This window comes from Salmo salar, chromosome 10, assembly GCF_965601325.2.
Source record: "Salmo salar chromosome 10, fSalSal1, whole genome shotgun sequence".
Taxonomy (NCBI): domain Eukaryota; kingdom Metazoa; phylum Chordata; class Actinopteri; order Salmoniformes; family Salmonidae; genus Salmo; species Salmo salar.
In genome coordinates, this window is record NC_138300.1 from 98,701,424 (window position 1) to 98,727,921 (window position 26,498).

Genomic DNA, 26,498 nt, shown 5'->3' on the forward strand with positions numbered 1-26,498 from the left:
AACCGTCGGTGGAGAAGTCAGCTACGACCCGGTCTGTTTTGTTTCATGTTAATGACCTCATGAAAGACAATACTGCCACATTACCATAACTCTGTTTATACAGGTGCCTCCGTTATGAGGTTTGCGTTTAATTATTGTATAAAATGAATGAGTAAAGATGAAACTATTTGTGAAATTATGTAATGCTATGTTAAACCGTTAATGTGAGAGAACTGTATTACCTTTTAAAGTTTAACTAAGTCATTGGCCCGCTCCCATGAGCACAGACATGATCTGGCTCATGGGACAGCCCTTTTCTACTGTTACGAATAAAAACCCCACCTGAAGAAATCCTCTTCAGACCATGCATACCTCAGTCAGCTGAGGGGGCAAAGGTTTGAGTAGAGACCACAAAAACCTCAGTCTAAGCTAATGTTGTAATGGTTGTTGAATTCCTAACCATACCACGTGGAGCATTGGCTACATGGGTGGAAATGGTTAAACTCTGAGACTATCGATCCCGACAGAATAAGAGCCAATCTTCGATACTAATTACTAGTCTGCAGCTAGAAATGATGTGAACCTGGGATGCGAAGACCGACAACCGCCGAAACATCTATCTATAAGAACATTTCTGAATGGTACTCTGAAGTATCCATCCTAACCACTAAAGACTTGGATGAGCTTTCCAACAGAAGGACTGACGATTCCAACAGAGATCACAACAACACACTTGGCGTAAATACACTGCTCAAAAAAATAAAGGGAACACTTAAACAACACAATGTAACTCCAAGTCAATCACACTTCTGTGAAATCAAACTGTCCACTTAGGAAGCAACACTGATTGACAATAAATTTCACATGCTGTTGTGCAAATGGAATAGACAACAGGTGGAAATTATAGGCAATTAGCAAGACACCCCCAATAAAGGAGTGGTTCTGCAGGTGGGGACCACAGACCACTTCTCAGTTCCTATGCTTCCTGGCTGATGTTTTGGTCACTTTTGAATGCTGGCGGTGCTTTCACTCTAGTGGTAGCATGAGACGGAGTCTACAACCCACACAAGTGGCTCAGGTAGTGCAGCTCATCCAGGATGGCACATCAATGCGAGCTGTGGCAAGAAGGTTTGCTGTGTCTGTCAGCGTAGTGTCCAGAGCATGGAGGCGCTACCAGGAGACAGGCCAGTACATCAGGAGACGTGGAGGAGGCCGTAGGAGGGCAACAACCCAGCAGCAGGACCGCTACCTCTGCCTTTGTGCAAGGAGGAGCAGGAGAAGCACTGCCAGAGCCCTGCAAAATGACCTCCAGCAGGCCACAAATGTACATGTGTCTGCTCAAACGGTCAGAAACAGACTCCATGAGGGTGGTATGAGGGCCCGACGTCCACAGGTGGGGGTTGTGCTTACAGCCCAACACCGTGCAGGACGTTTGGCATTTTCCAGAGAACATCAAGATTGGCAAATTCGCCACTGGCGCCCTGTGCTCTTCACAGATGAAAGCAGGTTCACACTGAGCACGTGACAGACGTGACAGAGTCTGGAGACGCCGTGGAGAACGTTCTGCTGCCTGCAACATCCTCCAGCATGACCGGTTTGGCGTTGGGTCAGTCATGGTGTGGGGTGGCATTTCTTTGGGGGGCCGCACAGCCCTCCATGTGCTCGCCAGAGGTAGCCTGACTGCCATTAGGTACCGAGATGAGATCCTCAGACCCCTTGTGAGACCATATGCTGGTGCGGTTGGCCCTGGGTTCCTCCTAATGCAAGACAATGCTAGACCTCATGTGGCTGGAGTGTGTCAGCAGTTCCTGCAAGAGGAAGGCATTGATGCTATGGACTGGCCCGCCCGTTCCCCAGACCTGAATCCAATTGAGCACATCTGGGACATCATGTCTCGCTCCATCCACCAACGCCACGTTGCACCACAGACTGTCCAGGAGTTGGCGGATGCTTAGTCCAGGTCTGGGAGGAGATCCCTCAGGAGACCATCCGCCACCTCATCAGGAGCATGCCCAGGCATTGTAGGGAGGTCATACAGGCACGTGGAGGCCACACACACTACTGAGCCTAATTTTGACTTGTTTTAAGGACATTACATCAAAGTTGGATCAGCCTATAGTGTGGTTTTCCACTTTAATTTTGAGTGTGACTCCAAATCCAGACCTCCATGGGTTGATAAATTGGATTTCCATTGATTATTTTTGTGTGATTTTGTTGTCAGCACATTCAACTATGTAAAGAAAAAAGTATTTAATAAGATTATTTTTCATTCAGATCTAGGATGTGTTGTTTAAGTGTTCCCTTTATTTTTTGAGCAGTATATGTATTGATTGCAATTATTCCAGAATGAGTGAGCGTTCATGTGCAAAGGATTAGCATTTCAATTAATATAATTATCAACTGCCTTTTGTCTTTCCCACCCTTCTCAGTCCACACCCACTTCCCTTTGTCCACCAAGCCGTCATATCGGCTAAGCACACAAGGGAACCTCCCCTATCATTTCCTTGTAACCATATCTACTTTTTGTTTGTTTATGCATTTCTGTGATTATTTAGTTAGTTAGTAAATATATGATTAAGACAATTGATGTATGGATGATTCATAGTAAAGGCTGGGTTCGTGCAGATAACCAACAATTTACGACGTTTGGAATGAGACTAACGTGAGGTAAAGAATAATTAATTAAAAGACTAATTGATCAGATATTAAGTTGCTGCAGGGGGTGCTGAGGTGTTGGCCGGGGTATGGGTAGCCAGGTGGAAAGCATGGCCAGCCGTGGAAAAAATGCTTATTAAAATGATTGATTATCGTAGATTTATCGGTGGTGACAGTGTTTCCTATCCTCAGTGCAGGTGGCAGCTTGGAGGAGGTGCTCTTATTCTCCATGGACTTTACAGTGTTCGAAAACTTTATTGAATTAGTGCTACAGGAAGCAAATGTCTGTTTTACAAAGCTAGCCTTAGCTTTCCTAACTGACTGAGTATATTGGTTCCTGACTTCCCTGAACAGTTGCATATCGCGGGGGATATTCGATGCTAATGCAGAACGCCCCAGGATGTTTTTGTGCTGGTCAAGGGCAGTTAGGTCTGGGGTGAACCAAGGGCTATATCTGTTCTTATTTCTACATTTTTTGAACGGGGCATGGGGATGGGGATACCTGGGCCAGGTCGGTTAGAAAGGCCTGCTCGCTGAAGTGTTTTAGGGAGCGTTTGACAGTGATGAGGGGTGGTCATTAGACCGCAAACCCATGATGCACTCAGGCAATGAGGCAGTGATTGCTGAGATCCTGGTTGAAGACAGCAGAGGCGTATTTAGAGGGCAAGTTGGTCAGGATGATATCTAAGAGGGTGCACAAGGTTACGGATTTTGGGTTGTTCCTGGTAGGTTCCTTGATAATTTGTGTGAGAATGAGGGCACCTAGCTTAGGTTGTAGGACGGCCGGGGTGTTAAGCATATCCCAGTTTAGGTCACCTAACAGTACGAACTCTGAAGATGGATGGGGGGCAATCAATTCACATATGGTTTCCAGGGCACAGCTGGAGCTGAAGGGGGTCTATAACAAGTGGCAACGGTGAGAGACTTGTTTCTGGAAAGGTGGATTTTTAAAAGAAGCTTGAATTGTTTGGGCACAGACCTGGATAGTATGACAGAACTCTGCAGGCTATCTCTGCAGTAGATTGCAACTCCGCCCCCTTTGGCTGTTCTACACTTCTCAAAAAAATAAAGGGAACACTTAAACAACACATCCTAGATCTGAATGAAAGAAATAATCTTATTAAATACTTTTTTCTTTACATAGTTGAATGTGCTGACAACAAAATCACACAAAAATAATCAATGGAAATCCAATTTATCAACCCATGGAGGTCTGGATTTGGAGTCACACTCAAAATTAAAGTGGAAAACCACACTATAGGCTGATCTAACTTTGATGTAATGTCCTTAAAACAAGTCAAAATGAGGCTCAGTAGTGTGTGTGGCCTCCACGTGCCTGTATGACCTCCCTACAACGCCTGGGCATGCTCCTGATGAGGTGGCGGATGGTCTCCTGAGGGATCTCCTCCCAGACCTGGACTAAAGCATCCGCCAACTCCTGGACAGTCTGTGGTGCAACGTAGCGTTGGTGGATGGAGCGAGACATGATGTCCCAGATGTGCTAAATTGGATTCAGGTCTGGGGAACGGGCGGGCCAGTCCATAGCATCAATGCCTTCCTCTTGCAGGAACTGCTGACACACTCCAGCCACATGAGGTCTAGCATTGTCTTGCATTAGGAGGAACCCAGGGCCAACCGCACCAGCATATGGTCTCACAAGGGGTCTGAGGATCTCATCTCGGTACCTAATGGCAGTCAGGCTACCTCTGGCGAGCACATGGAGGGCTGTGCGGCCCCCCAAGGAAATGCCACCCCACACCATGACTGACCCACCGCCAAACCAGTCATGCTGGAGGATGTTGCAGGCAGCAGAACGTTCTCCACGGCGTCTCCAGACTCTGTCACATCTGTCACGTGCTCAGTGTGAACCTGCTTTCATCTGTGAAGAGCACAGGGCGCCAGTGGCGAATTTGCCAATCTTGGTGTTCTCTGGCAAATGCCAAACGTTCTGCACGGTGTTGGGCTGTAAGCACAACCCCCACCTGTGGACGTCGGGCCCTCATACCACCCTCATGGAGTCTGTTTCTGACCGTTTGAGCAGACACATGCACATTTGTGGCCTGCTGGAGGTCATTTTGCAGGGCTCTGGCAGTGCTCCTCCTGCTCCTCCTTGCACAAAGGCGGAGGTAGCGGTCCTGCTGCAGGGTTGTTGCCCTCCTACGGCCTCCTCCACGTCTCCTGATGTACTGGCCTGTCTCCTGGTAGCGCCTCCATGCTCTGGACACTACGCTGACAGACACAGCAAACCTTCTTGCCACAGCTCGCATTGATGTGCCATCCTGGATGAGCTGCACTACCTGAGCCACTTGTATGGGTTGTAGACTCCGTCTCATGCTACCACTAGAGTGAAAGCACCACCAGCATTCAAAAGTGACCAAAACATCAGCCAGGAAGCATAGGAACTGAGAAGTGGTCTATGGTCACCACCTGCAGAACCACTCCTTTATTGGGGGTGTCTTGCTTATTGCCTATAATTTCCACCTGTTGTCTATTCCATTTGCACAACAGCATGTGAAATGTATTGTCAATCAGTGTTGCTTCCTAAGTGGACAGTTTGATTTCACAGAAGTGTGATTGACTTGGAGTTACATTGTGTTGTTTAAGTGTTCCCTTTATTTTTTTGAGCAGTATATTTTGTCGGAAAATATTATAGTTAGGGATGGAAATTTCAGGATTTTGGGTGGCCTTCCTAAGCCAGGATTCAGACACGGCTAGGACATCCGGGTTGGCGGAGTGTGCTAAAGCAGTGAATCCCTGTACTATGCCGTGCCTTGATTGTATTACTGTCGATGATATCTGGAAATGTGCATGTACACCCTGGCCCACCTACTGATGCTAGCCCCAATTCTGACTTGTGCTCTGATATCTGCTTCACTTATTTCTGCTCTCATAAAAGCCTGTTTTTCTGCATGTTAACACTAGAAGCGTATTACCTAAAATGGATCAATTGAAAGTGTGGGTTCACAGCTCCAATCCAGATGTGCTGGTCATTACTGAGACGTGGTTAAGGAAGAATGTTTTGAATACTGATGTTAACCTGTTATGGCTAGGGGGCAGTATTTTCACGGCTGGATAAAAAACGTACCCAATTTAATCTGATTATTAGTCCTGCCCAGAAACTACAATATGCATATAATTATTAGCTTTGGATAGAAAACACTCCAAAGTTTCTAAAACTGTTTGAATGGTGTCTGTGAGTATAACAGAACTCATTTGGCAGGCCAAAACGTGAGAAGATTCTGTACAGGAAGTACCCTGTCTGACCATTTCTTGAACTTCTTTGACATCTCTATCCATTACAAAGGATCTCTGCTCTAACGTGACACTTCCTACGTCTTCCATGGGCGCTCAGAGCCCGGGAAAAAGCTGAAAAACGTAATTCAAAGCCCTGGCTGAAACACACGAGCGCTTTTGCTAAGTGGTCTATCAGAGGACAAAGGGCTTAGGCTCGTGCACTGGCCGCCCCCGTCTTTCTCTTTTTCCCTCTATTTGCCGAAACACAGATTCCCGGTCGGAATATTATCGCTTTTTTACGAGAAAAATGGCATAAAAATTGATTTTAAACAGCGGTTGACATGCTTCGAAGTACGGTAATGAAATATTTAGAAATCTTTTGTCACGAAATGCGCCATGCGCGTCACCCTTATTTACCATTCGGATAGTGTCTAGAACGCACGAACAAAACGCCGCTATTTGGATATAACGATGGATTATTTTGGACCAAACCAACATTTGTTATTGAAGTAGAAGTCCTGGGAGTGCATTCTGACGAAGAACAGGAAAGGTAATCAAACTTTTCTAATAGTAAATCTGATATTGGTGAGTGCTAAACTTGGTGGGTGTCTAAATAGCTAGCCCTGTGATGCCGGGCTATCTACTGAGAATATTGTAAAATGTGCTTTCACCGAAAAGCTATTTTAAAATCGGACATATCGAGTGCATAGAGGAGTTCTGTATCTATAATTCTTAAAATAATTGTTATGCTTTTTGTGAACGTTTATCATGAGTAATTTAGTAAATTCACCGGAGGTTTGCGGGGGGTATGCTAGTTCTGAACGTCACATGCTAATGTAAAAAAGCTGGTTTTTGATATAAATATGAACTTGATTGAACAAAACATGCATGCATTGTATAACATAATGTCCTAGGGTTGTCATCTGATGAAGATCATCAAAGGTTAGTGCTGCATTTAGCTGTGGTTTTGTTTTTTGTGACATTATATGCTAGCTTGAAAAATGGGTAGTCTGATTATTTCTGGCTGGGTACTCTGCTGACATAATCTAATGTTTTGCTTTCGCTGTAAAGCCTTTTTGAAATCGGACAGTGTGGTTAGATTAACAAGAGTCTTGTCTTTTAAAATGCTGTAAAATAGTCATATGTTTGAAAAATTGAAGTTTTCGGATTTTAGAGGAATTTGTATTTCGCGCCACGCCCATCATTGGATTTGGAGCAGGTGTTCCGCTAGCGGAACATCTAGATGTAAGAGGTTAACCTTTCTGGTTATAACATTTTTCGGCAAGACAGATCTTCCAAAGGTGGGGGAGTGGCAATCTTTACCAAGGATCACCTTCAGTGCTCAGTTGTCTCTACCAAGTCTATCACCAAACAATTTGATTTGCTGGTTTTAAGCATTAAACTTGGTTTTAAGCATTAAACTTTGTTGACTGTTGCTGGGTGCTATCGTCCTCCATCAGCACCGGCCTGTACCCTACCTGCCCTAAGCTCTCTCCTGGCCCCTTACACTAAGTCTGAATTCATCCTGCTAGGTGACCTAAACTGGGACATTCTTAAACCACCTGACCAAGTCCTAAAGCAATGGGACTCCCTAAATCTTTCTCAGATTATCACCAATCCCACAAGGTATGACTCCAAACTCCCAGAAAAGGCTACTCTCCTCTGTTATCCTCACAAATAATCCTGATTGGTATAAGTCTGGAGTTTTCTGTAATGACCATAGTGATCACTGTTTTCAGCCTGTGTTCGTAATGGCTGCTCAGTGAAACGACCTGTCCTGATTTGTCATAGACGCTTGCTAAAAAACTTTAATGAGCAAGCCTTCCTTCATGAACTGGCCTCTGTAAATTGGTATAGAATCAGCTTGATCCCCTCTGTCGAAGATGCTTGGACCTTCATTTTGATATTTTCAGTGGTATTGTTAACAAACACGCCCCCATAATAAAAAATAAAAAAATACAAACAGGTTCAGCCCCTGGTTCGACCAGGATCTTGCAGAGTTACTCCACTTCAAGAATTGCATTTGGCGAAAGCTTTGGCACACGCATACTCAGGCTGACTGGCTATTGTTCAGGCAAATTAGAAATAAGTCCACTCTGGCTATCCGGAAGGCCAAAGTTAGTTACTTTAACTTGTTATGGCTTGGGGGCAGTATTTCGACATCTGAATGAGAACCGTGCCTAAAGTAAACTGCCTGTTACTCAGGCCCAGAAGCTAGAATATGCATATAATTGGTAGATTTGGATAGAAAACACTCCAAAGTTTCCTAAACTGTTAAAATAATGTCTGAGAGTATAACAGAATTGATATAGTAGGTGAAAACCTGAGCAAAATCCATCCAGGAAGTGGGATTTTTTTGATGTGTGTAGTTTTCAATTGAATGCCTATAGAGTACCTAAATGGTTAGGACCCCGATTGCTATGGCTTCCACTAAATGTCAACAGTCTTTAGACATTGTTTCAGGCTTGTTTTCTGAAAAATGAGGAAGAATGAGACCATTTTGTAAGTGGCATGCAGAATCAAGCAGAGCTCGTTTGCGCGCGTGACCGATTGCGCGACCTTCGTTCTTTTTCCTTTCTATTGAATACGCTATTGTCTGGTTGCAATATTATCCATTATTTAGACAATAGACAACCTGAGGATTAATTATAAACATCGTTTGACATGTTTCAACGAATTTTACCGGTACTATTAGGATGTATTCGTCTGCATGTTGTGACCGCCATTGAGCCAGTGGATTACTGAACAAAATGAGCCAACAAAACAGAGTTTTTGGGACATAAAGAGGAACTTTATCGAACAAAACAAACATTTATTATGTAACAGGGACTCTTGTGACTGCAACCAGATGAAGCTCAAAGGTAAGTGATTCATTTTATCGCTATTTATGACTTTCGTGACTCCTCTACTTGGCTTGAAAATGTTTGTATGCTTTTGTAAGCGGGGCGCTGTCCTCAGATAATCGCATGGTATGCTTTCGCCGTAAAGCCTTTTTGAAATTTGACACAGCGGCTGGATTAACAAGAAGTTAATCTTGAGTATAATTATGAGTATTTCTGTATTTTGAATTTGGCGCTCTGCAATTTCACCGGATGTTGTCGAGGTGGGTCGCTAGCGGAACGCCTGCGCCAGAAGCTTGTTGGACACTAAGAATGCTTTGTTGTAGAGCATTTAACACAAAACCCGGGGAGGGGCCAGCTGAGTATAAGACTGTATCATCTGCATATAAATGGATGAGAGAGATTCCTACTGCCTGAGCTATGTTCTTGATGTAAATTGAGAAGAGCGTGGGGTCGAGGATTGAGCCTTGGGGTACTCCCTTGGTGACAGGCAGTGGCTGAGGCAGCAGATGTTCTGACTTTATACACTGCACTCTTTGGGAGAGGTAGTTAGCAAACCAGGCCAAAGACCCCTCAGACACACCAATATTCCTTAGCCGGCTCACAAGAATGGAATGGTCTACCGTATCAAAAGCTTTGGCCAAGTCAATAAAAATGGCAGTATTGCTTAGAATCAAGGGCAATGGTGACATCATTGAGGACCGTTAAGGTTGCAGTAACACATCCATAACCTGAGCGGAAACCAGATTGCATACCCGAGAGAATACTATAGCCATCAAGAAAGCCAGTCAGTTGATTATTGACAAGTTTTTCCAACACTTTTGATAAACAGGGCAGTGACTGCCTGCAGGGAGACTCAGTGACTGCCTGCAGGGAGAAACTTTGTAGCGGGGCAGGGGAAAAAGAGGGAGAAGCATCGGGGATAGTCGCATTAGAAAGGGTGGGAGATGAGGAAATGTTAGATGGGCAAGGAGGCATGGCTAAGTCAATAGGAATCCTGACTTAATGAAGTGGTGATTAAAGAGCGGTTCCGTATTTCACTGAAAGAATAAACGTGATAGTTTCCGGATTCGACCATATTAATGACCTAAGGCTCGTATTTCTGTGTGTTATTATGTTATAATTAAGTCTATGATTTGATAGAGCAGTCTGACTGAGCAATGGTAGGCACCAGCAGGCTCATAAGCATTCATTCAAACAGCACTTTCGTGTGTTTTGCCAGCAGCCCTCCACAATGCATTGCGCTGTTTATGACTTCAAGCCTGTCAACTCCCGAGATTAGGCTGCTGTAACCAATGTGAAATGGCTAGCTAGTTAGCGGGTGCGCGCTAATAGCGTTTCAAACGTCACTCGCTCTGAGAGTGATGCTCTGGGAGTGGTTGTTCCCCTTGCTCTACATGGGTAACAATGCTTCGAGGGTGGCTGTTGTCGATGTTTTCCCGGTTTGAGCCCAGGTAGGAGCGAGGAGAGGGACGGAAGCTATACTGTTACACTGGCAATACTAAAGTGCCTATAAGAACATCCAATAGTCAAAGGTATATGAAATACAAATCGTATAGAGAAATAGTCCTATAATTCCTATAATAACTACAACCTAAAACTTCTTACCTGGGAATATTGAAGACTCATGTTAAAAGGAACCACAAGCTTTCATATGTTCTCATGTTCTGAGCAAGGAACTTAAACGTTAGCTTTCTTACATGACACATAATGCACTTTTACTTTCTTCTCCAACACTTTGTTTTTGCATTATTTAAACCAAATTGAACATGTTTCATTATTTATTTGAGGCTAAATTGATTTTATTGATGTATTATATTATGTTAAAATAAGTGATAATTCAGTATTGTTGTAATTGTCATTATTACAAATAAAAAAAGAGCTATCGGTATCGTTTTTTCTGGGTCCTCCAATAATCGGTATTGGCGTTGAAAAATCATAATCGGTCGACCTCTAGTCTCTTCTACTTCTATGATAGTGGACTGTCATATTAATGATGTTGATGGAGATGGATTAGAGTTGCGCAATACTCAGCAGCAGTGCGTGAGATTGCCCAACTCAGAAATGCTGCTGTCTCTCCAGTCAGGTCTGGTTCATTTAACGGACGGACAGGCCGACGATATTGTGAGGCTACTACACAGTTTTCCATGTCTCTTTAATGACGTTCCTACTCGCATAAACGTGTTGGAACATGACATTAATGTTGGAAATGCTGCCCCTATCAAGCAACACCCATATCGTGTCAACGCTTCTAAGAGGAAGATAATGAGGGATGAAGTGAGATATTTGTTGGAGAACGACCTGACTACGCCAAGTTCAAGCCCTTGGAGTTCTCTTTGCATTCTGGTTCCTAAATCTGATGGTACGTCCAGGTTATGTACGAATTATCGAAAGGTAAATTCTGTCACAATGCCAGATTCATTCCCGTTACCCAGACTGGACGACTGTATCGACACTGTTGGTGCTGCTACTTATGTAACAAAGTTGGACCTCTTAAAAAGGTTACTGGCAGGCTCCGTTAACCTCACGTGGTTCTGAGATTTCTGCCTTTGTGACCCCAGAAAACTTCCTACAATACTCTGTCATGGCTTTTGGGATGCGGAATGCACCAGCCACTTTCCGACGACTGGTTAACGCCGTATTAGCTGGCGTTCCCAATTGTAGTGCATACCTTGATGATCTAGTGATTTATTTGTCTGAGTGGTCAGATCATGTTAACTCTCTAAGGGTAGTATGTGAGCGTTTGGCAGCTGCTTCTCTAACTCTGAACTTGGCAAAGTGCGAGTTTGGGAAGGCTACTGTTACCTATCTCGGAAAAGAGGTCGGCCATGGACAGGTGCACCCTGTTGATGCGAAGGTCTTGGCTATCACTGCATTTCCCGCACCTACCACCAGACGAGAGCTATGCCGCTTTTTAGGGATGGTTGGCTACTACCGTAGTTTCGGTAAAAACTTCTCTGCGGTAGTTGCTCCCTTGACCGATTTGCTCAGTCCGGCTAGATCGTTTGAGTGGTCCCCGGACTGTAAGGTAGCTTTTGATACTGCTAAAGCACTCTTATGTAATACCCCTGTATTACTGCTGCTCTGGATTTTGAACGGCCGTTTAAACTTGAAGTAGATGCTAGTGCCAGTGCCAGAGGTGCTGGTGCTGTTCTACTGCAGCAGGACAAGAATGGAGTGGATCATCCTAGGTTATTTTTCAAGAAAATGTAACAAATGTCAAGCAAACTATGCAACCATCGAGCAAGAAGCTCTAGCTTTGTTGTTAGCTTTGCAATACTTTGAAGTGTATTTTGGTTCTAGTGCCCTACCAGTGATCGTATATACTGATCATAACCCCTAAGTGTTTCTCCACCGAATGTACAACCAGAACCAGTGCCTTATGCGTTGGGCGCTTATTGTGCAGAATTATAATTTGGAGATACGCCACAAAAAAGGGTTCTGATAATGTGTTAGCAGATGCTTTGTCTCGTGTGTAAAAATGATTTTTGTATGTTTCGTGAGGTTGACCCTCTTTGATCTTGTGAGTATTTATTGTAAATCCCCCCTAGGGTTGCTCTTTTAAGGGTGGGAGTGTTACGGATACAGGTATCCTGTGTGAGTATCCTGTGTTTCTTTTCTCTCCTTCTCCCCTCACAGGTGACAATCATCATTCCCCAATCAGTCACCAACCAAGACACCTGCTCCTTTTCCCTCAACCAATCACATCCCCTTTCCCTTGGTTTAAAAACCCAGTCAGTAGTTTTCTCAATAGTTCAATCTCTCTCTCTGTAGCTCGATCTCTCTGTGTCACTCAATCTCTCTGAATCTCTCCCTCTCTCTTTGTGTGCAGAGATCTCTCTTTTGTTTTGGTCGTTGGCACATTTGTCCGGTACCTGTGAGTATTGCTTTGTTAAAGTGTTGACTGTTTGTTTGATGGTGGAAAAAGGGGGTACCAAGACCAGTCGCCCATGGGCCTACATTACACATAGGAAAACAGTGTCTAAATACACTAGTTAGAACTGGGCGGACCACCCACTGTATTTTATTGGTTAGTTAGCTAGCTAGCTGTGCTTGAAGCAGGTAGACTAGCGTAGGGGTGTTTTTGAATACTTATTATTTATTTCCTTGGACCTCGCTTCGTGCACAGAGGCATTGCCATAGGAAAGGGCCTTCCACAAACTGTTGAGACAAAGTTGGAAGCACATAATCGTCTAGAATGTCTTTGTATGCTGTAGCATTAAGATTTCCCTTTAAATGGAACTATGGGGGCCTAGCCCGAACCATGAAATAAAGCTACAGACCATTATTCCTCCTCCACCAAACTTTACAGTTGGCACTATGCATTGAGTCCTGGAATCCACCAAACCCAGATTCGTCCGTCGGACTGCCAGGTGGTGAAGAGTGATTCATCACTCCAGAGAATGCGTTTCCACCTCTCCAGAGTCCAATGGCGGCGAGCTTTACACCACTCCAGCCGATGCGTGGCATTGCGCATGGTGATCTTAGGCTTGTGTGCAGCTGCTCGGCCACGGCAACCCATTTCATGAAGCTCTGAAGAACAGGTCTTGTGCTGACTTTGCTTCCAGAGGCAGTTTGGAACTCGGTAGTGAGTGTTGAAACCGAGGACAGACGATTTGTACGTGCAACGTGCTTCAGCACTCTGCGATCCTGTTCTGTGAGTTTGTGTGGCCCTCCACTTCGCGGCTGAGCCATTGTTGCTCCTAGGCGTTTACACTTCACAATAACAGCCTTTACAGTTGACCGGGGCAGAAATTTGACAAACTGAATTGTTGGAAAGCCGGCATCCTATGACGGTGCCATATTGAAAGTCACTGAGCTCTTCAGTAAGGCCATTCTACTGCCAATGTTTGTCTATGGAAATTGCATGGATGTGTGCTCGATTTTATACACCTGTCAGCAACAAGTGTGGCTCAAATAGCCGAATTCCACATACTTTTGTGTATATATAAATTACTCATGTGTAGTTACATGTATTGACACCAAGGAATGTAAGTCTCATACAACTGCATGATATCTGGGTATTGTGCAACCCAGCTTTCTCTTTTAAACGTACTGTTCATGTTTATTTCCAGTGCTAAGTATACAGTACCAGTCAGAAGTTTGGACTCACCTCATTCAAGAGTTTCTCTTTATTTTTACTATTTTCTACATTGTAGAATAATAAAGACAACAAAACTATGAAATAACACATATGGAATCATGTAGTAATCTTAGTGTTAAACAAATCAAAATATATTTTATATTTGAGATTCTACAAAGTAGCCACCCTTTGCCCTGATGACAGCTTTGCACGCTCTCGGTATTCTCTCAACCAACTTTATGAGGTAGTCACCTGGAATGCATTTCAGTTAACAGGTGTGCCTTAAGTTAATTTGTGGAATTTCTTTCCTTCTGAATGCGTTTGAGCAAATCAGTTGTGTTGTGAGAAGGTATGGTTAGTATACAGAAGATAGCCCTATTTTGTAAAAGACCAAGTCCATATTATGGCAAGAACAGCTCAAATAAGCAAAGAGAAATTGCAGCCCAAATAAATGCTTCAGAGTTCACAAGTAACAGATGCATATCAACATCAACTGTTCAGAGGAGACTGCGTGAATCAGGCCTTCATGGTCAAATTGCTGCAAAGAAACCACTACTAAAGGACACCAATAAGAAGAAGGAGACTTGCTTGGGCCAAGAAACATGAGCAATGGACATTAGACCGGCGGAAATCTGTTCTTTGGTCTGATGAGTCTAAATTTGAGATTTTTTGTTCCAACCTCCGTGTCTTTATGAGATGCAGAGTAGGTGAACGGATGATCTCCGCATGTGTGGTTCCTACCGTGAAGCATGGAGGAGGAGGTATGATGGTGTGTGGTGCTTTGCTGGTGACACTGTCATGGCTACCACAGCATTCTGCAGCGATATGCCATCCCATCTGGTTTATGCCATCCCATCTGGTTTGTGCTTAGTGGGACAATCATTTCTTTTTCAACAGGACAATGACCCAACACACCTCCAGGCTGTGTAAGGGCTATTTGACCAAGAAGGAGATGGATGGAGTTCTGAATCAGATGACCTGGCCTCCACAATCACCCGACCTCAACCCAATTGAGATGGTTTGGGATGGGTTTGACAGCAAAGTGAAGGAAAAGCAGCCAAGAAGTGCTTAGCATATGTGGGAACTCCTTCAAGACTGTTGGAAAAGCATTCCAGGTGAAACTGGTTGAGAGAATGCCAAGAGTGTTCAAAGCTGTCATCAAGGCAAATGGTGGAAGTATCTACTTTGGATCTACTTTGAAATATCTCAAATTTAAAATATACTTTGATTTGTTTAACACTTTTTTGGTTACTACATGATTCCATATGTGTTATTTCATAGTTTTGTTGTCTTCACTATTATTCTACAATGTAGAAAATAGTAAAAATAAAGAGAAACCCTTGAATGAGTAGGTGTCCAAACTTTTGACTGATACTGTATATTGAAACAATGTTAGGTCTAGACCCTACAGTTACGTTCGTTGGAATGATCGGACCTAAGTGCAGCGTGAGTAGCGTTCCACATCATTTATTAATAGTGAAACTTAAGCAAAGACAAAAAGCAAAGACAAAACAAAAAGAACAAACGAACCGTGACGACAATGCAGTGCTAACAGGCAACTAAACATAAATAATATCCCATAACCCACAAGTGGAAAACAAGCTACTTAAGTATGATCCCCAATTAGAGACAACGATTACCAGCTGCCTCTAATTGGGAATCATACACAATCACCAACATAGAAAAACAAACCTAGAACCCCACATAGAAATAATAAACTAGACTAGCCCCCGAGTCACGCCCTGACCTACTCTACCATAGAAAATAAAAGCTTTCTATGGTCAGGACGTGACACCTACACAACAAACTGGATAGTTTTACCTAGTGTTCATTTTTCAGTGTAACATTTCTAGTGTTGATTCAGGAGTGAAATTAACACTCAGTGGTGTACAAAGAACCCCAGTATTGGTGTTAATAAGTGTTGAGTGTGACAGTGTGATTGTGTCAGTTTCTCTGTGGAGAGTAAAACATTCCATCAAAACCACGGCCCTCGTTATCATATTTCTCAGCATGCTCTACTGCAGATATATAAAAAAAAATCTGTTTTTACATGTTCATTTATTGATTAATCTTATGCCATACAAAGATAAAACAATACAAAAAATAAACTTATTTAATCAGTTACTTATATTTATTGCATCCATTACTGAAATGGTTGTTCCAGTTTAAATGGTTTAGCTAGTCTCCTTTATCAACGTTACTAACCATGACAGTCATTCTGAATGCAGGTTGCGGGTGACTAAAATGTCCAAATATGTCCACTCTGGCTGGATTCCAATAGGAATTATACATCACTTTGCAAGCCAGTATAATGTGACTTGCAGGCCTGATGTGGCCTGTAAACCAGGAGGTTCCAAACGCCACTGTGTTAGGGTAAAACATGGCCATCAGAGTAAGGCCTTATGGTATACAGTGCATTCGGAAAGTATTTAGAACCCTTGTCTTTTTCCACATTTTGTACTTTACAGCTCTATTCAAAAATTGATTAAATACATTTTTTCCTCATAGAAATACACACAATACCCCATAAATAACAAAGCAAAAACATGTTTAGAAAGTTTTGCAAATGTATTAAAAATTAAACTGAAATACCACTGTAATGGAAACTGTAATATTCGTTCTTTTCTTTTTTTACATACATTTTTATTCAAGAGCACATAAAGAAAATGTACCGTCCTGGCGACTTGGAGAAACTTGAAGAAAAAAAAAACGTTTTTCACTTAATTTTTACATTCGGTCATAAAATGCACATGTTTAACTTCATAAAAAACAACAAGTTCACGTAAAACAAAATGACCCTATTAAGTGCTTATTCAAGAGTCTGAATAAGTATACAATTTGGATTAAGTCACACAAAAACAAACAACAAGCCCAGAAATTACAGAATAAGACCCTTACGATATGACAGGAACTCTTATCAGACACCTTCATATCTATGCTGTCTATGCTGCAAGATTGATGTAATTCTCTCCATGTCAGCAAGTTCCCCACATAGACCTAACCAAATATCTTTTGAGGGTGCATGTTAATTTTTCCAGCATTTTGTTACACATTTCCTTGCTGCTGCTAAAAGATAATCTATCAATTTAAGTGGGGAGGGTTGGAGTGTATCCACAGGAACAATACCTAGAAGGAGATGACATGGGTCTGGTTGAATAATAATACCTGTGATGTCCTGTATAACATGGAAAACTTCAAACCAAAAAGACTGGATTTTCAGACATTGCCAAAATATGTGATAAAGTACCTATTTGTCCACACTGCCTCCAACACTTTACTGATATTCATTTTTTAATTATATTAACTTTATCAGGGCTCATAAAAAAAACGACGTAGTACTTTCAATTGAAACTCCCTTGTTCGGTTACATGTAGAGTGGCTTTATATACTGTTTTCCATATGTTCCCCCATCTCCCCTCTACTATCTGAACCTGTAATTCAACCTGCCATGAGTTCCTAAGATTATCTATTCATGTGCTGTTCTAATAACAATTTCTGTGTTAATGCAAGTGGCTGACTGTACAAATCCTCACTATCAGTAGCTGCAATTTGGCAGTACGCCCAGACCTTGTTTTGAGAACAAACAAAATATTTCTGTTTCAAGGTCTCAGCTTAGAGAGAAGAAGCCTCGTGAGGTATTGGTCTGTCACATGTTATGAACCAGATCTGTCACATGACTTAAACAAAACGGTAATGATTAATTAATTATGCTAAATCATGCAAATATAACATGTCTGTGTATAGCCGTATATAAGACAACTGCTGGATCTGCCCAGGCAGAGTTTCTGCTTGACATGTGTACTATGGTGCATTGAGTTGGTTGGAACCTCTCCAGCACGCTGACAATAAACAATGATTCATTTAAGATTGACTTTGAATGTCCCTGTGTAAGAATTTCCACAACATCACATTTCCATAAGTATTCAGACCCTTTACTCAGTACTTTGTTGAAGCACTTTTGGCAGCGATTACTGCCTTGAATCTTCTTTGATATGATGCTACAAGCTTGGCACACCTGTATTTGGGGAGTTTCTCCCATTCTTCTCGGCAGATCCTCTCAAGCTCTGTTAGGTTGGATGGGGAGCGTAGCTGCACAGCTATTTTCAGGTCTCTCCAGAGATGTTCGATCGGGTTCAAGTCTGCTCTGGCTGGGCCACTCAAGGACATTTAGAGACTTGTCCCCGAAGCCACTCCTGCGTTGTCTTGGCTGTGTGCTTATGGTCGTTGTGCTGTTGGAGGGTGAACTTTTGCCCAGTCTGAAGTCCTGAGCGCTCTGGAGCAGGTTTTCATCAAGAATCTCTCTGTACTTTGCTCCGTTCATCTTTCCCTCGATCCTGATGTCATGACGTTGGCCTGTGGGTAAGGTTTATGACCCCCCCCCCCCCCATAAATACCTTTCTCCCTTCCCCTCTCTGAATCTACTGAAGGACTTGAATAGTCTGTGTTAAATATAGAGAGTCTGGGAACATCAAACAAATGGGGAAAGGAACCATATTTTGTTAATAAAACCAGTTGGAAATATGCTTGATAACGTAATGAGTATGGATTTCATTTCAGTTGTCATTGAGACATGATTGATGACAGGACGACAAACTGTACCTGGGAAAGTATCCACCCTCTAGTTATCAGAGTCACATGGAATTGTTATGCAATTGAAATGTTTGATATGGAAATTGTTTGTTAGGAGATTAAATGTAATTTTAGCTTCCAAATGAGAGAATTGGGTTTTCATAAGGAAAGTGCCCTGCTCGATCAGTGGCCCAACCCAGTGAAGAGACAGGGGTTATAAACGATGAAACACATCCTTCCCCCCCCCCTCCACTATATAAGCCTTTGACGAAAAGATAACCACGTTGTTCCAGCACGTGAGGTCTGCAGCCTCTACGTTAGAAGGACACACATGTCAAGTACAGAACTAAGCCAACCTCGGCGTGAGCTTTGGTGGCGAATGGTATGAACTTTGAGCTTATTCACTACAGAAGTGATACTTCCTAGCCGCTGCTAACGTGGGCTAGGAAAGGACGGACGACGGATCCAGTCTAACAGACGGACGAAGATACCACCACGTATCCAATTTACCACCAGAGACATTCTTAAGAGTTTACAGGAAGATCTGTTGGCCAACCCGGCCAGCATCTACGACCAATCTACCGAAGCGCAGCTCAGAGTAAATATTTATTGCATTTTCCTTTTCCAAATGGGCGGTAATTTAGAATGCATAAGATAATGTATTTACGATAGCCTAGCTGCTGTTTCTCTGTTCCTAAATCTTCCCGCTTTTTCATTCAAGCCCAACCCCCTTTCCTTTGTGTAACCAGCTTTCATACAGGTTCCGTCCACTAGGACGTTTTCTGTATGACATCATTTGTATTCGGTGTATTTGTAATTCTGTGTGATTAGTTAGGTATTTAGTAAATAAATAATTAAACCCAATTTTGTATTGCTGATTCAACTTGTTAGCCAGGGTTCGTGAAGATAGCCAAGAATTTACAACTTTCATTATGAGACTGAAAATAAGATAAGGGTTAATATTGACTGCTATCGATGTAAAATATTACTAAGTATTTTAAGAGTTTATTCGGAAGATAACAGCTCTATAAACGCTCTTCCGTGGTGCCCCGACTTTCTAGTTAATTACATTTACATGATTAGCTTAATCGGGTAATATTAATTACAGAGAAATCATTTTATAAGTTAGCATGTCATATCACTTAATCCGGCATAGCCAAAGACACGACACTGACTAGTCTCCCAATCGCTGCCGCAGAAAAAAAAATTACCACAGCATGATGCTGCCAACACCATGCTTCACAGTAGGGATGGTGCCTGGCTTCCTCCAGACATGACGCATGGCATTCAGGCCATAAGGTTCGATCTTGGTTTCATCAGACCAGAGAATCTTGTTTCTCATGGTCTGAGTCCTTTAGGTGTCTTTGAGCAAACTCCAAGCGGGCTGTCATGTGCCTTTTACTGAGGAGTGGCTCCGTCTGGCTACTCAACCATAAAGACCTGATTGGTGGAGTGCTGCAGAGATGGTTGTCCTTCTGGAAGGTTCTCCCATCTCCACAGAGGAACTCTGGAGCTCTGTCAGAGTGGCCCCCGATTGCTCAGTTTGGCCAGGCGGCCAGCTCCAGGAAGAGTCTTGGTGGTTCCAAAGTTCTTCCATTTAAGAATGATGGAGGCCCTGTGTTCTTGGGCCCTTCAAAACTGCAGACATTTTCGGAACCCTTCCCCAGATCTGTGCCTCGACAAAGTCCTGTCTCGGAGCTCTACAGACAATTCCTTCGACCTCATGGCTTGGTTTTTGCTCTGACATGCTGTCAACTGTGGGACCTTATATAGACAGGTGTGTGCCTTTCCAAATTATGTCCAATCAATTGAATTCACCACAGATGGACTTCAATCAAGTTGTAGAAACATCTCAAGGATGATCAATGAAAACAGGATGCACCTGAGCTGAATTTCGAGTCTAATAGCAAAGGGTCTGAATACTTATGTAAATGTATATTTTTTGAACATTTGCAAACATTTCTAAAAACCTGTTTTTTTGCTTTTTCGTTATGGGGTATTATTGTGTGCAGATTGCTGAGGAAAAAAATTAATGGACAATAGGAGATCCCGTACCGGGAAGAAATTAAATATACTTTCACCTGTGTATATTACGGAGTAGTAGGATTGGTGCAGACCAACAACCAGACCAGACATCATCAAGACCCAAAACAACACCCACCTGAGCAAGATGGCTGGGATGAACCTAGGAGCGATGCGCTGCTACAACACGGTGAGGCTAAAGCTGATCCCCAACAAGGAGGCTGCTGAGGACAGAGCCACCAATCGCTGAGGAGCAGCAACCATAACCGCCAGACCAGAAACTATGACCTGCCTGGAATTCAGCAGGAACTGCCTGGTGAAACCCCAGGGGCCACAGTAATCATTTGAAGCTAGTTTCAAGACCCCCCAGTCACTAGAACACTTTTGGTAAAAATTCAGAAATTGCAAAGATTCAGCCTCATTTAACAGAATCAGAGCATACCTCCTTTCCAACACAGAATCCAACGTAGTTACAGTACGGTTAACAATGAATGCATCCAGGACTATGACACGCATGTTTGGATAAGCAGGTTCGCCACCCTCAAGTCAGTGGCTAGGAGGGTCCTGGACTGGGGCACAAAAATGGCTGGTCCAGTTAAGACCACACCCAACCTGAGTGGGCAGAGTCCAACACCTCCCAAGCACCATCACGCTGGGGAACAACAGAGGCTCCGTCCACTACTACGGCAGGAACTGGACCATCTGGCTGCAGCCTGCACAGCCATCATCTGCAAGATCTGTAAAGACAAGTATCCCAACTCAGACTGTACCTCCACACGCCCCTGCAACCTGGGAACTGTTCCTATGCCGGCAGGGCAAGGGCCAGCGCCACCAACCCTAACCCAAATCCCAACCACACCAGACAACAACAATGAAGACCCAGAACCAGACCTTTCCACAGGTAATGCCCAACCCACTTCCCGATATGTTTCACTCCTGTCACCATCCAAGACCCTCCAGAAACAGCCCCTACCCCTGCCGGCCCCTCTCTCTGCCCCATCCCAACAAATCCCTTCCTAGCCACCTCCACCCCCATCAAACCCCAGGTCAAAAATTACCAAATGATAACTCCTCCCCCTGCTCCTTAGTGGCCCAGATCCATCCTCCTTAGCCCTCCCTACCCATAATCCCGCACAGCAGCAAGCTAGCCTCAGCCCAGACCCCCCGAACCCTCCAAACCATCTTCACCCCTCCCAGCACCCTCAATTCTATCACCAAGTCAGTACAGGGGGCCACGAGGTAATCAGTGGGGAGGCATGCCAAGACCTGTGAACAGCCAAGAACCACCCAACAACACAAACAACCCGCCAGAGGCCACTCATCCACCTCTGCAATGAAATGATCAAACACAGACCTGGTTCAGACTAACGATCACACCTTCAAGTGTGGACCCATAAAGACACTGGCCCAGTGTTTAACACGGAAGAATTTGCTGTGTATGATTGACTCAGCTCTCTGGCCTGTTGGTTTTCTTCTATAGTGTGTGATATGCGTGACTTCAGTTGTTTACTGGGCTGTAATCGAGGCTGACATGACAGAACTGACAGTTCTGGTCTGGTCTGGAAAGATAATGAGATATCTGGCAAGACCACATGGCCTCCCACAAACACACATATACACACACACACACACACACACACACACACACGTGGCAGATAAACGCCATGCTAGCAAACAGATTTGTGTGTGTTTGCTTGTGTTTGTAACTCACCTGACGCCTTCGTTGAGGACATAGAGTTCATTGTCAGCCAGACCTTTCTTCTGGAAGACGGCAATGACAGCATTGTGGATGCTAGTGGACACACACACAAACATCAACATGTACCACTCAGATTCCATTTGCCCATTAAATGATATTTAATATTCATCTCAAGCACTGCAGCATACCTGTTCCAGGTAGCGTTGGCCCCAGCCCTCTTCTGTTTCTCTCCTCTCTCCTCCGGTGATCCCTTCTCACTCTTTCCTAGCTCACTAAGACTGGGAGAGCTCATCAACTTCAGCCTGTGCAGAGTTCTCATGACGGAAGGAGAGAGAGAAAGACAGCAGACTAAGCATTGAGCTACAGCAAAGACTAGAAACGGAACAAGAAGGAGATAATTCAAATAGGGGAATAGAGAGAGGAGCGGGGGTGTGAAGAGAAGCGAAGGGTATGAACCAAGAGTTTAAAGTGAAAGACGGAAGAGAGACTGTGCATCTGGACGAGGCAGAGACCAGAGCAGAAGACTCAATGAGACACTGAGGAGAAGAGAGAGAGAGGGGTGAGGGGAGGAGGAAGAAGGCGGGGCCATGGTCTGTGATTATTGCTTATTGTCTGAGGACTCAGGAGAAAAAAAACAATACCATTTCCTTGCTCCCCCCTCCCCTGGCTGGAGCGGAATTAGTGGAATGGTATCAAATACATCAAACACATGGTTTCCATGTGTTTAATGCCATTCCATTTGCTCTGTTCCAGTCATTATTATGAGCCATCCTCCCCTCAGCAGCCTCCACTGATACACAGATACATGCAGACATACAAATACAATAAATTCATTCACAGCACAAAATTAAATGCATATGCATATGGGACCGCAGAGAAAGGGAACTAATAAAATAATTTTTGCTGTTTACCTGATAGTGACACCATGAGCTTAACAGGAAGAGGTCTAGCTCTTTGACAACAAAAACAGGGACAGGAAACAGTGACACAATAAGGCACAATGAGAGACGGTTTCCTGCATGGTAAGAGATGTATCGCGGGACAAAAGATGAAGCGAGACAAGCTAGGATAAAGGAAGTAGCCTCGCTAGGCTTCTAGGCTCTCCTGTTAGAAGCATAAGACAGTTTGAGGTTAACAACAGATCTTGGATCAGATTACCCAACCCCCAATCGTAACCTTAAGCGGTAGTAGGATGAAAACGATCTGACCCTGTATCATTGGTTATGGGCAACATGGCCGGGAATGAGACGAGAAAGCAATGCTCTGATGGGAGAAGGACTAAAAAGACAGAAGTGGAAATTACCTCACAGAAAAGAGATAAAATACAGAGATATGATTAGTGAGGGAAGTTAAAGGGTTGAAGTCTGGTTGGTTAGAAGGTTAGAGGTTGTCTGATTGGTGAAACGGATTGAAAATGTGTATTCTGATCGGTGGAGTGGTTAAAGTACAGTGTGAATAAATGCTTGTGTTTCTGGTCAAACCCACACAGTCCAGGAGAAGTCTGCTGACACCAGACCACTGAACAATAGACCTCTTCAACATCCCACTCCCACTCTCACAGACACACACAGGCATGGAGTACGCATAGGCATTTGGATAGACATAGAAACAAGCTCATATACACCAGCATGCACACACACATGCGTGCACACAAGCACACACACACTCACACACAAACACTACACACACAGGGTGTAACCACATTTTCTGTGCTGTTCTGATCTCTCTCTGTGTGTGTTTGACTATACCTCACCCACAAAACCCCACACACAGTTTCTTCTTTTGATTACTCCCTTTAGCCATTGGTGCAGAACTTTTCAGTATTAACTGATGAAACAACTCAGCAATGTTGCGTAAGGCCAGCAAAATGTTACACACAGTCAATGGATCAAAGTTCAAATACCCATTAGCCAATAGGCCAGATGTGTTGCACATTTATACAATCCTTAGAGGGAGTAGGGACAGGTGGGTAAGGATTGGATAACTATAAGCAATATGGTCAAATCTTACCCTTTGACATGCAAACTGGAGTTTCTGCCCTATCGCTTACACCCATCATTTTTTTTCAAGTTTCCAGTTATTGCATGTTAGGTGTACCATTGAGATGGTAGGGCAACTCTCCGTAGTATCATCTGCCATCCACTACATAAGGAATCGGGCTTGGGGTTGATTTCAGACTGGCTATAGTTTTATGACCACCCTGAATGTTAATCCTTGGAGTTAATCCTCACCTCCTGATTGGATGATCGCTATTGTCCACATCATGGCTTGGGGGCGGGGCTGAGAAGGTGGTGAAGTTGAGTGACAGGGGTCGGGGGGAGGGGCGAGAGCCATGCCGCCGACGGAGTCCATCCAACATCTGTCAAAGGAAACATTGAGAAAACAACAACATAAAAATAAACCAACAAGAAACTCTTGACTCGCCAGGGTCTTTCTATTCAGGGTGGGGTCAGGGTGCAAAGTGACAAAGCATGCTCAGAAAGAACCATATTATACAGAACAGGCAGTCCTCTTCATCATGTAGAATAAGGAATTGATTGTGTCTGTCAACTTAATATTTTATAGATTATTATTATTATTATCACAGCAGCTAGCCAACCAAGAAACATTCAACACACGGAAAGAGAGAGAGAGTAGTCAAAACCACAATGAACTCTGAATGGCCTCTTGATACTGTTGATGTAGCAGCCTATCATTTGAGATGTGGAACAACAGTTGAATTTTGAAATCAAAAGGGTGTGTAAGGCTTACTCAATACTCATACAAACTCATTCAGTCTTCACACACACACACACACACACACACACACGGCCAGTTCCAGGCATAAGCGACATAAGCGGTCGCAAAATGGGTAGAATTGCAAAATGGGTAGGTTTGCAGGAAATTAGTTGTAAAATTGCACATTACTTCTCTCCACCCATGGCAGAATGTAGAATTGCAGGATTATTTTATTTTTTTTAAATGTCCTCTCCACCCACAATTTGGCTGTAAAAAAATACCAAATAAATACCATTGCTAAATAATTTATGGAAATACTTGTAGATGTAAATACATTTGAGCTCATGCTTATTGGTCTAAAGGTCAATTTGCATAATTTTGTGGAATTCATTTTTTTTTTTTAAGTACCTTTATTTAACCAGGTAGGCTAGTTGAGAACAAGTTCTCATTTACAACTGCGTCCTGGCCAAGATAAAGCAAAGCAGTAGGACACAAACAACAACACAGAGTTACACATGGAATAAGCAAACATACTGTCAATAATACAATAGAGAAAGCCTATATACAGTGTGTGCAAATGAGGTAGGATAAGGGGGGTGAGGCAATAAATAGGCCATAGTGGTGAAATTATTACAGTATGGCAAATTAAACACTGGGGTGATAGATGTGCAGAAGATGAGTGTACAAGTAGAGATACTGGGGTGCATAGGAGCAAAAATAAATAACAATATGGTGATGAGGTAGTTGGATGGGCTATTTACAGATGAGCTATGTACAGGTGCAGTGATCTGTGAGCTGCTCTGACAGCTGGTGCTTAAAGCTAGTGAGGGAGATATGAGTCTCCAGCTTCAGTGATTTTTGCAGTTCGTTCCAGTCATTGGCAGCAGAGAACCTGAAGGAAAGGCGGCCGAAGGAGGAATTGGCTTTGGGGGTGACCAGTGAAATATACCTGCTGGAGCGTGTGCTGTGGGTGGGTGCTGCTATGGTGACCAGTGAGCTGAGATAAGGCGGGGCTTTACCTAGCAACGATTTATAGATGACCTGGAGCCAGTGGGGTACCCAGGTGGAAAGCATGGCCAGCCACAGAAAAATGCTTATTGAAATTAGCAATTATCGTAGATTTATTGGTGGTGACAGTGCTTCCTATCCTCAATGCAGTGGGCAGCTGGGAGGAGGTGCTCTTATTCTCCATGGACTTTACAGTGTCCCAGAACTTTTTGGAGTTAGTGCTACAGGATGCCAATTTCTGTTTGAAAAAGCTAGCCTTTGCTTTCCTAACTGCCTGTGTATATTGGTTCCTAACTTCCCTAAAAAGTTGCATATCGCGGGGGCTATTCGATGCTAATGCAGTACGCCACAGGATGTTTTTGTGCTGGTCAAGGGCAGTCAGGTCTGGAGTGAACCAAGGGCTATATCTGTTCCTGGTTCAAATTTTTTTGAATGGGGCATGCTTATTTAAGATGGTGAGGAAAGCACAATAACCAGGCATCCTCTACTGACGGAATGAGGTCAATATCCTTCCAGGATGCCCGGGCCAGGTCGATTAGAAAGGCCTGCTCGCTGAAGTGTTTTAGGGAGCGTTTGACAGTGATGAGGGGTGGTCGCTTGACCGCAGACCCATTACGGATGCAGGCAATGAGGCAGTGATCGCTGAGATCCTGGTTGAAGACAGCAGAGGTGTATTTGGAGTCCAGGTTGG

The 26,498-nt window shown here is 43.6% G+C and overlaps 1 protein-coding gene across 1 annotated transcript in view; it reads right to left on the reverse strand.

The window, feature by feature from the left end:
• The window catches only part of LOC100286559 (proline-rich protein 5), a 78,457-nt gene that overhangs the window by 6,880 nt on the left and 45,079 nt on the right, over positions 1 to 26,498 (reverse strand). The window contains 3 exon segments of the mRNA XM_014125165.3: positions 22,094 to 22,174; positions 22,270 to 22,395; positions 24,313 to 24,440. Of these exon segments, the coding sequence (XP_013980640.3) occupies positions 22,094 to 22,174; positions 22,270 to 22,395; positions 24,313 to 24,440 (335 nt within the window).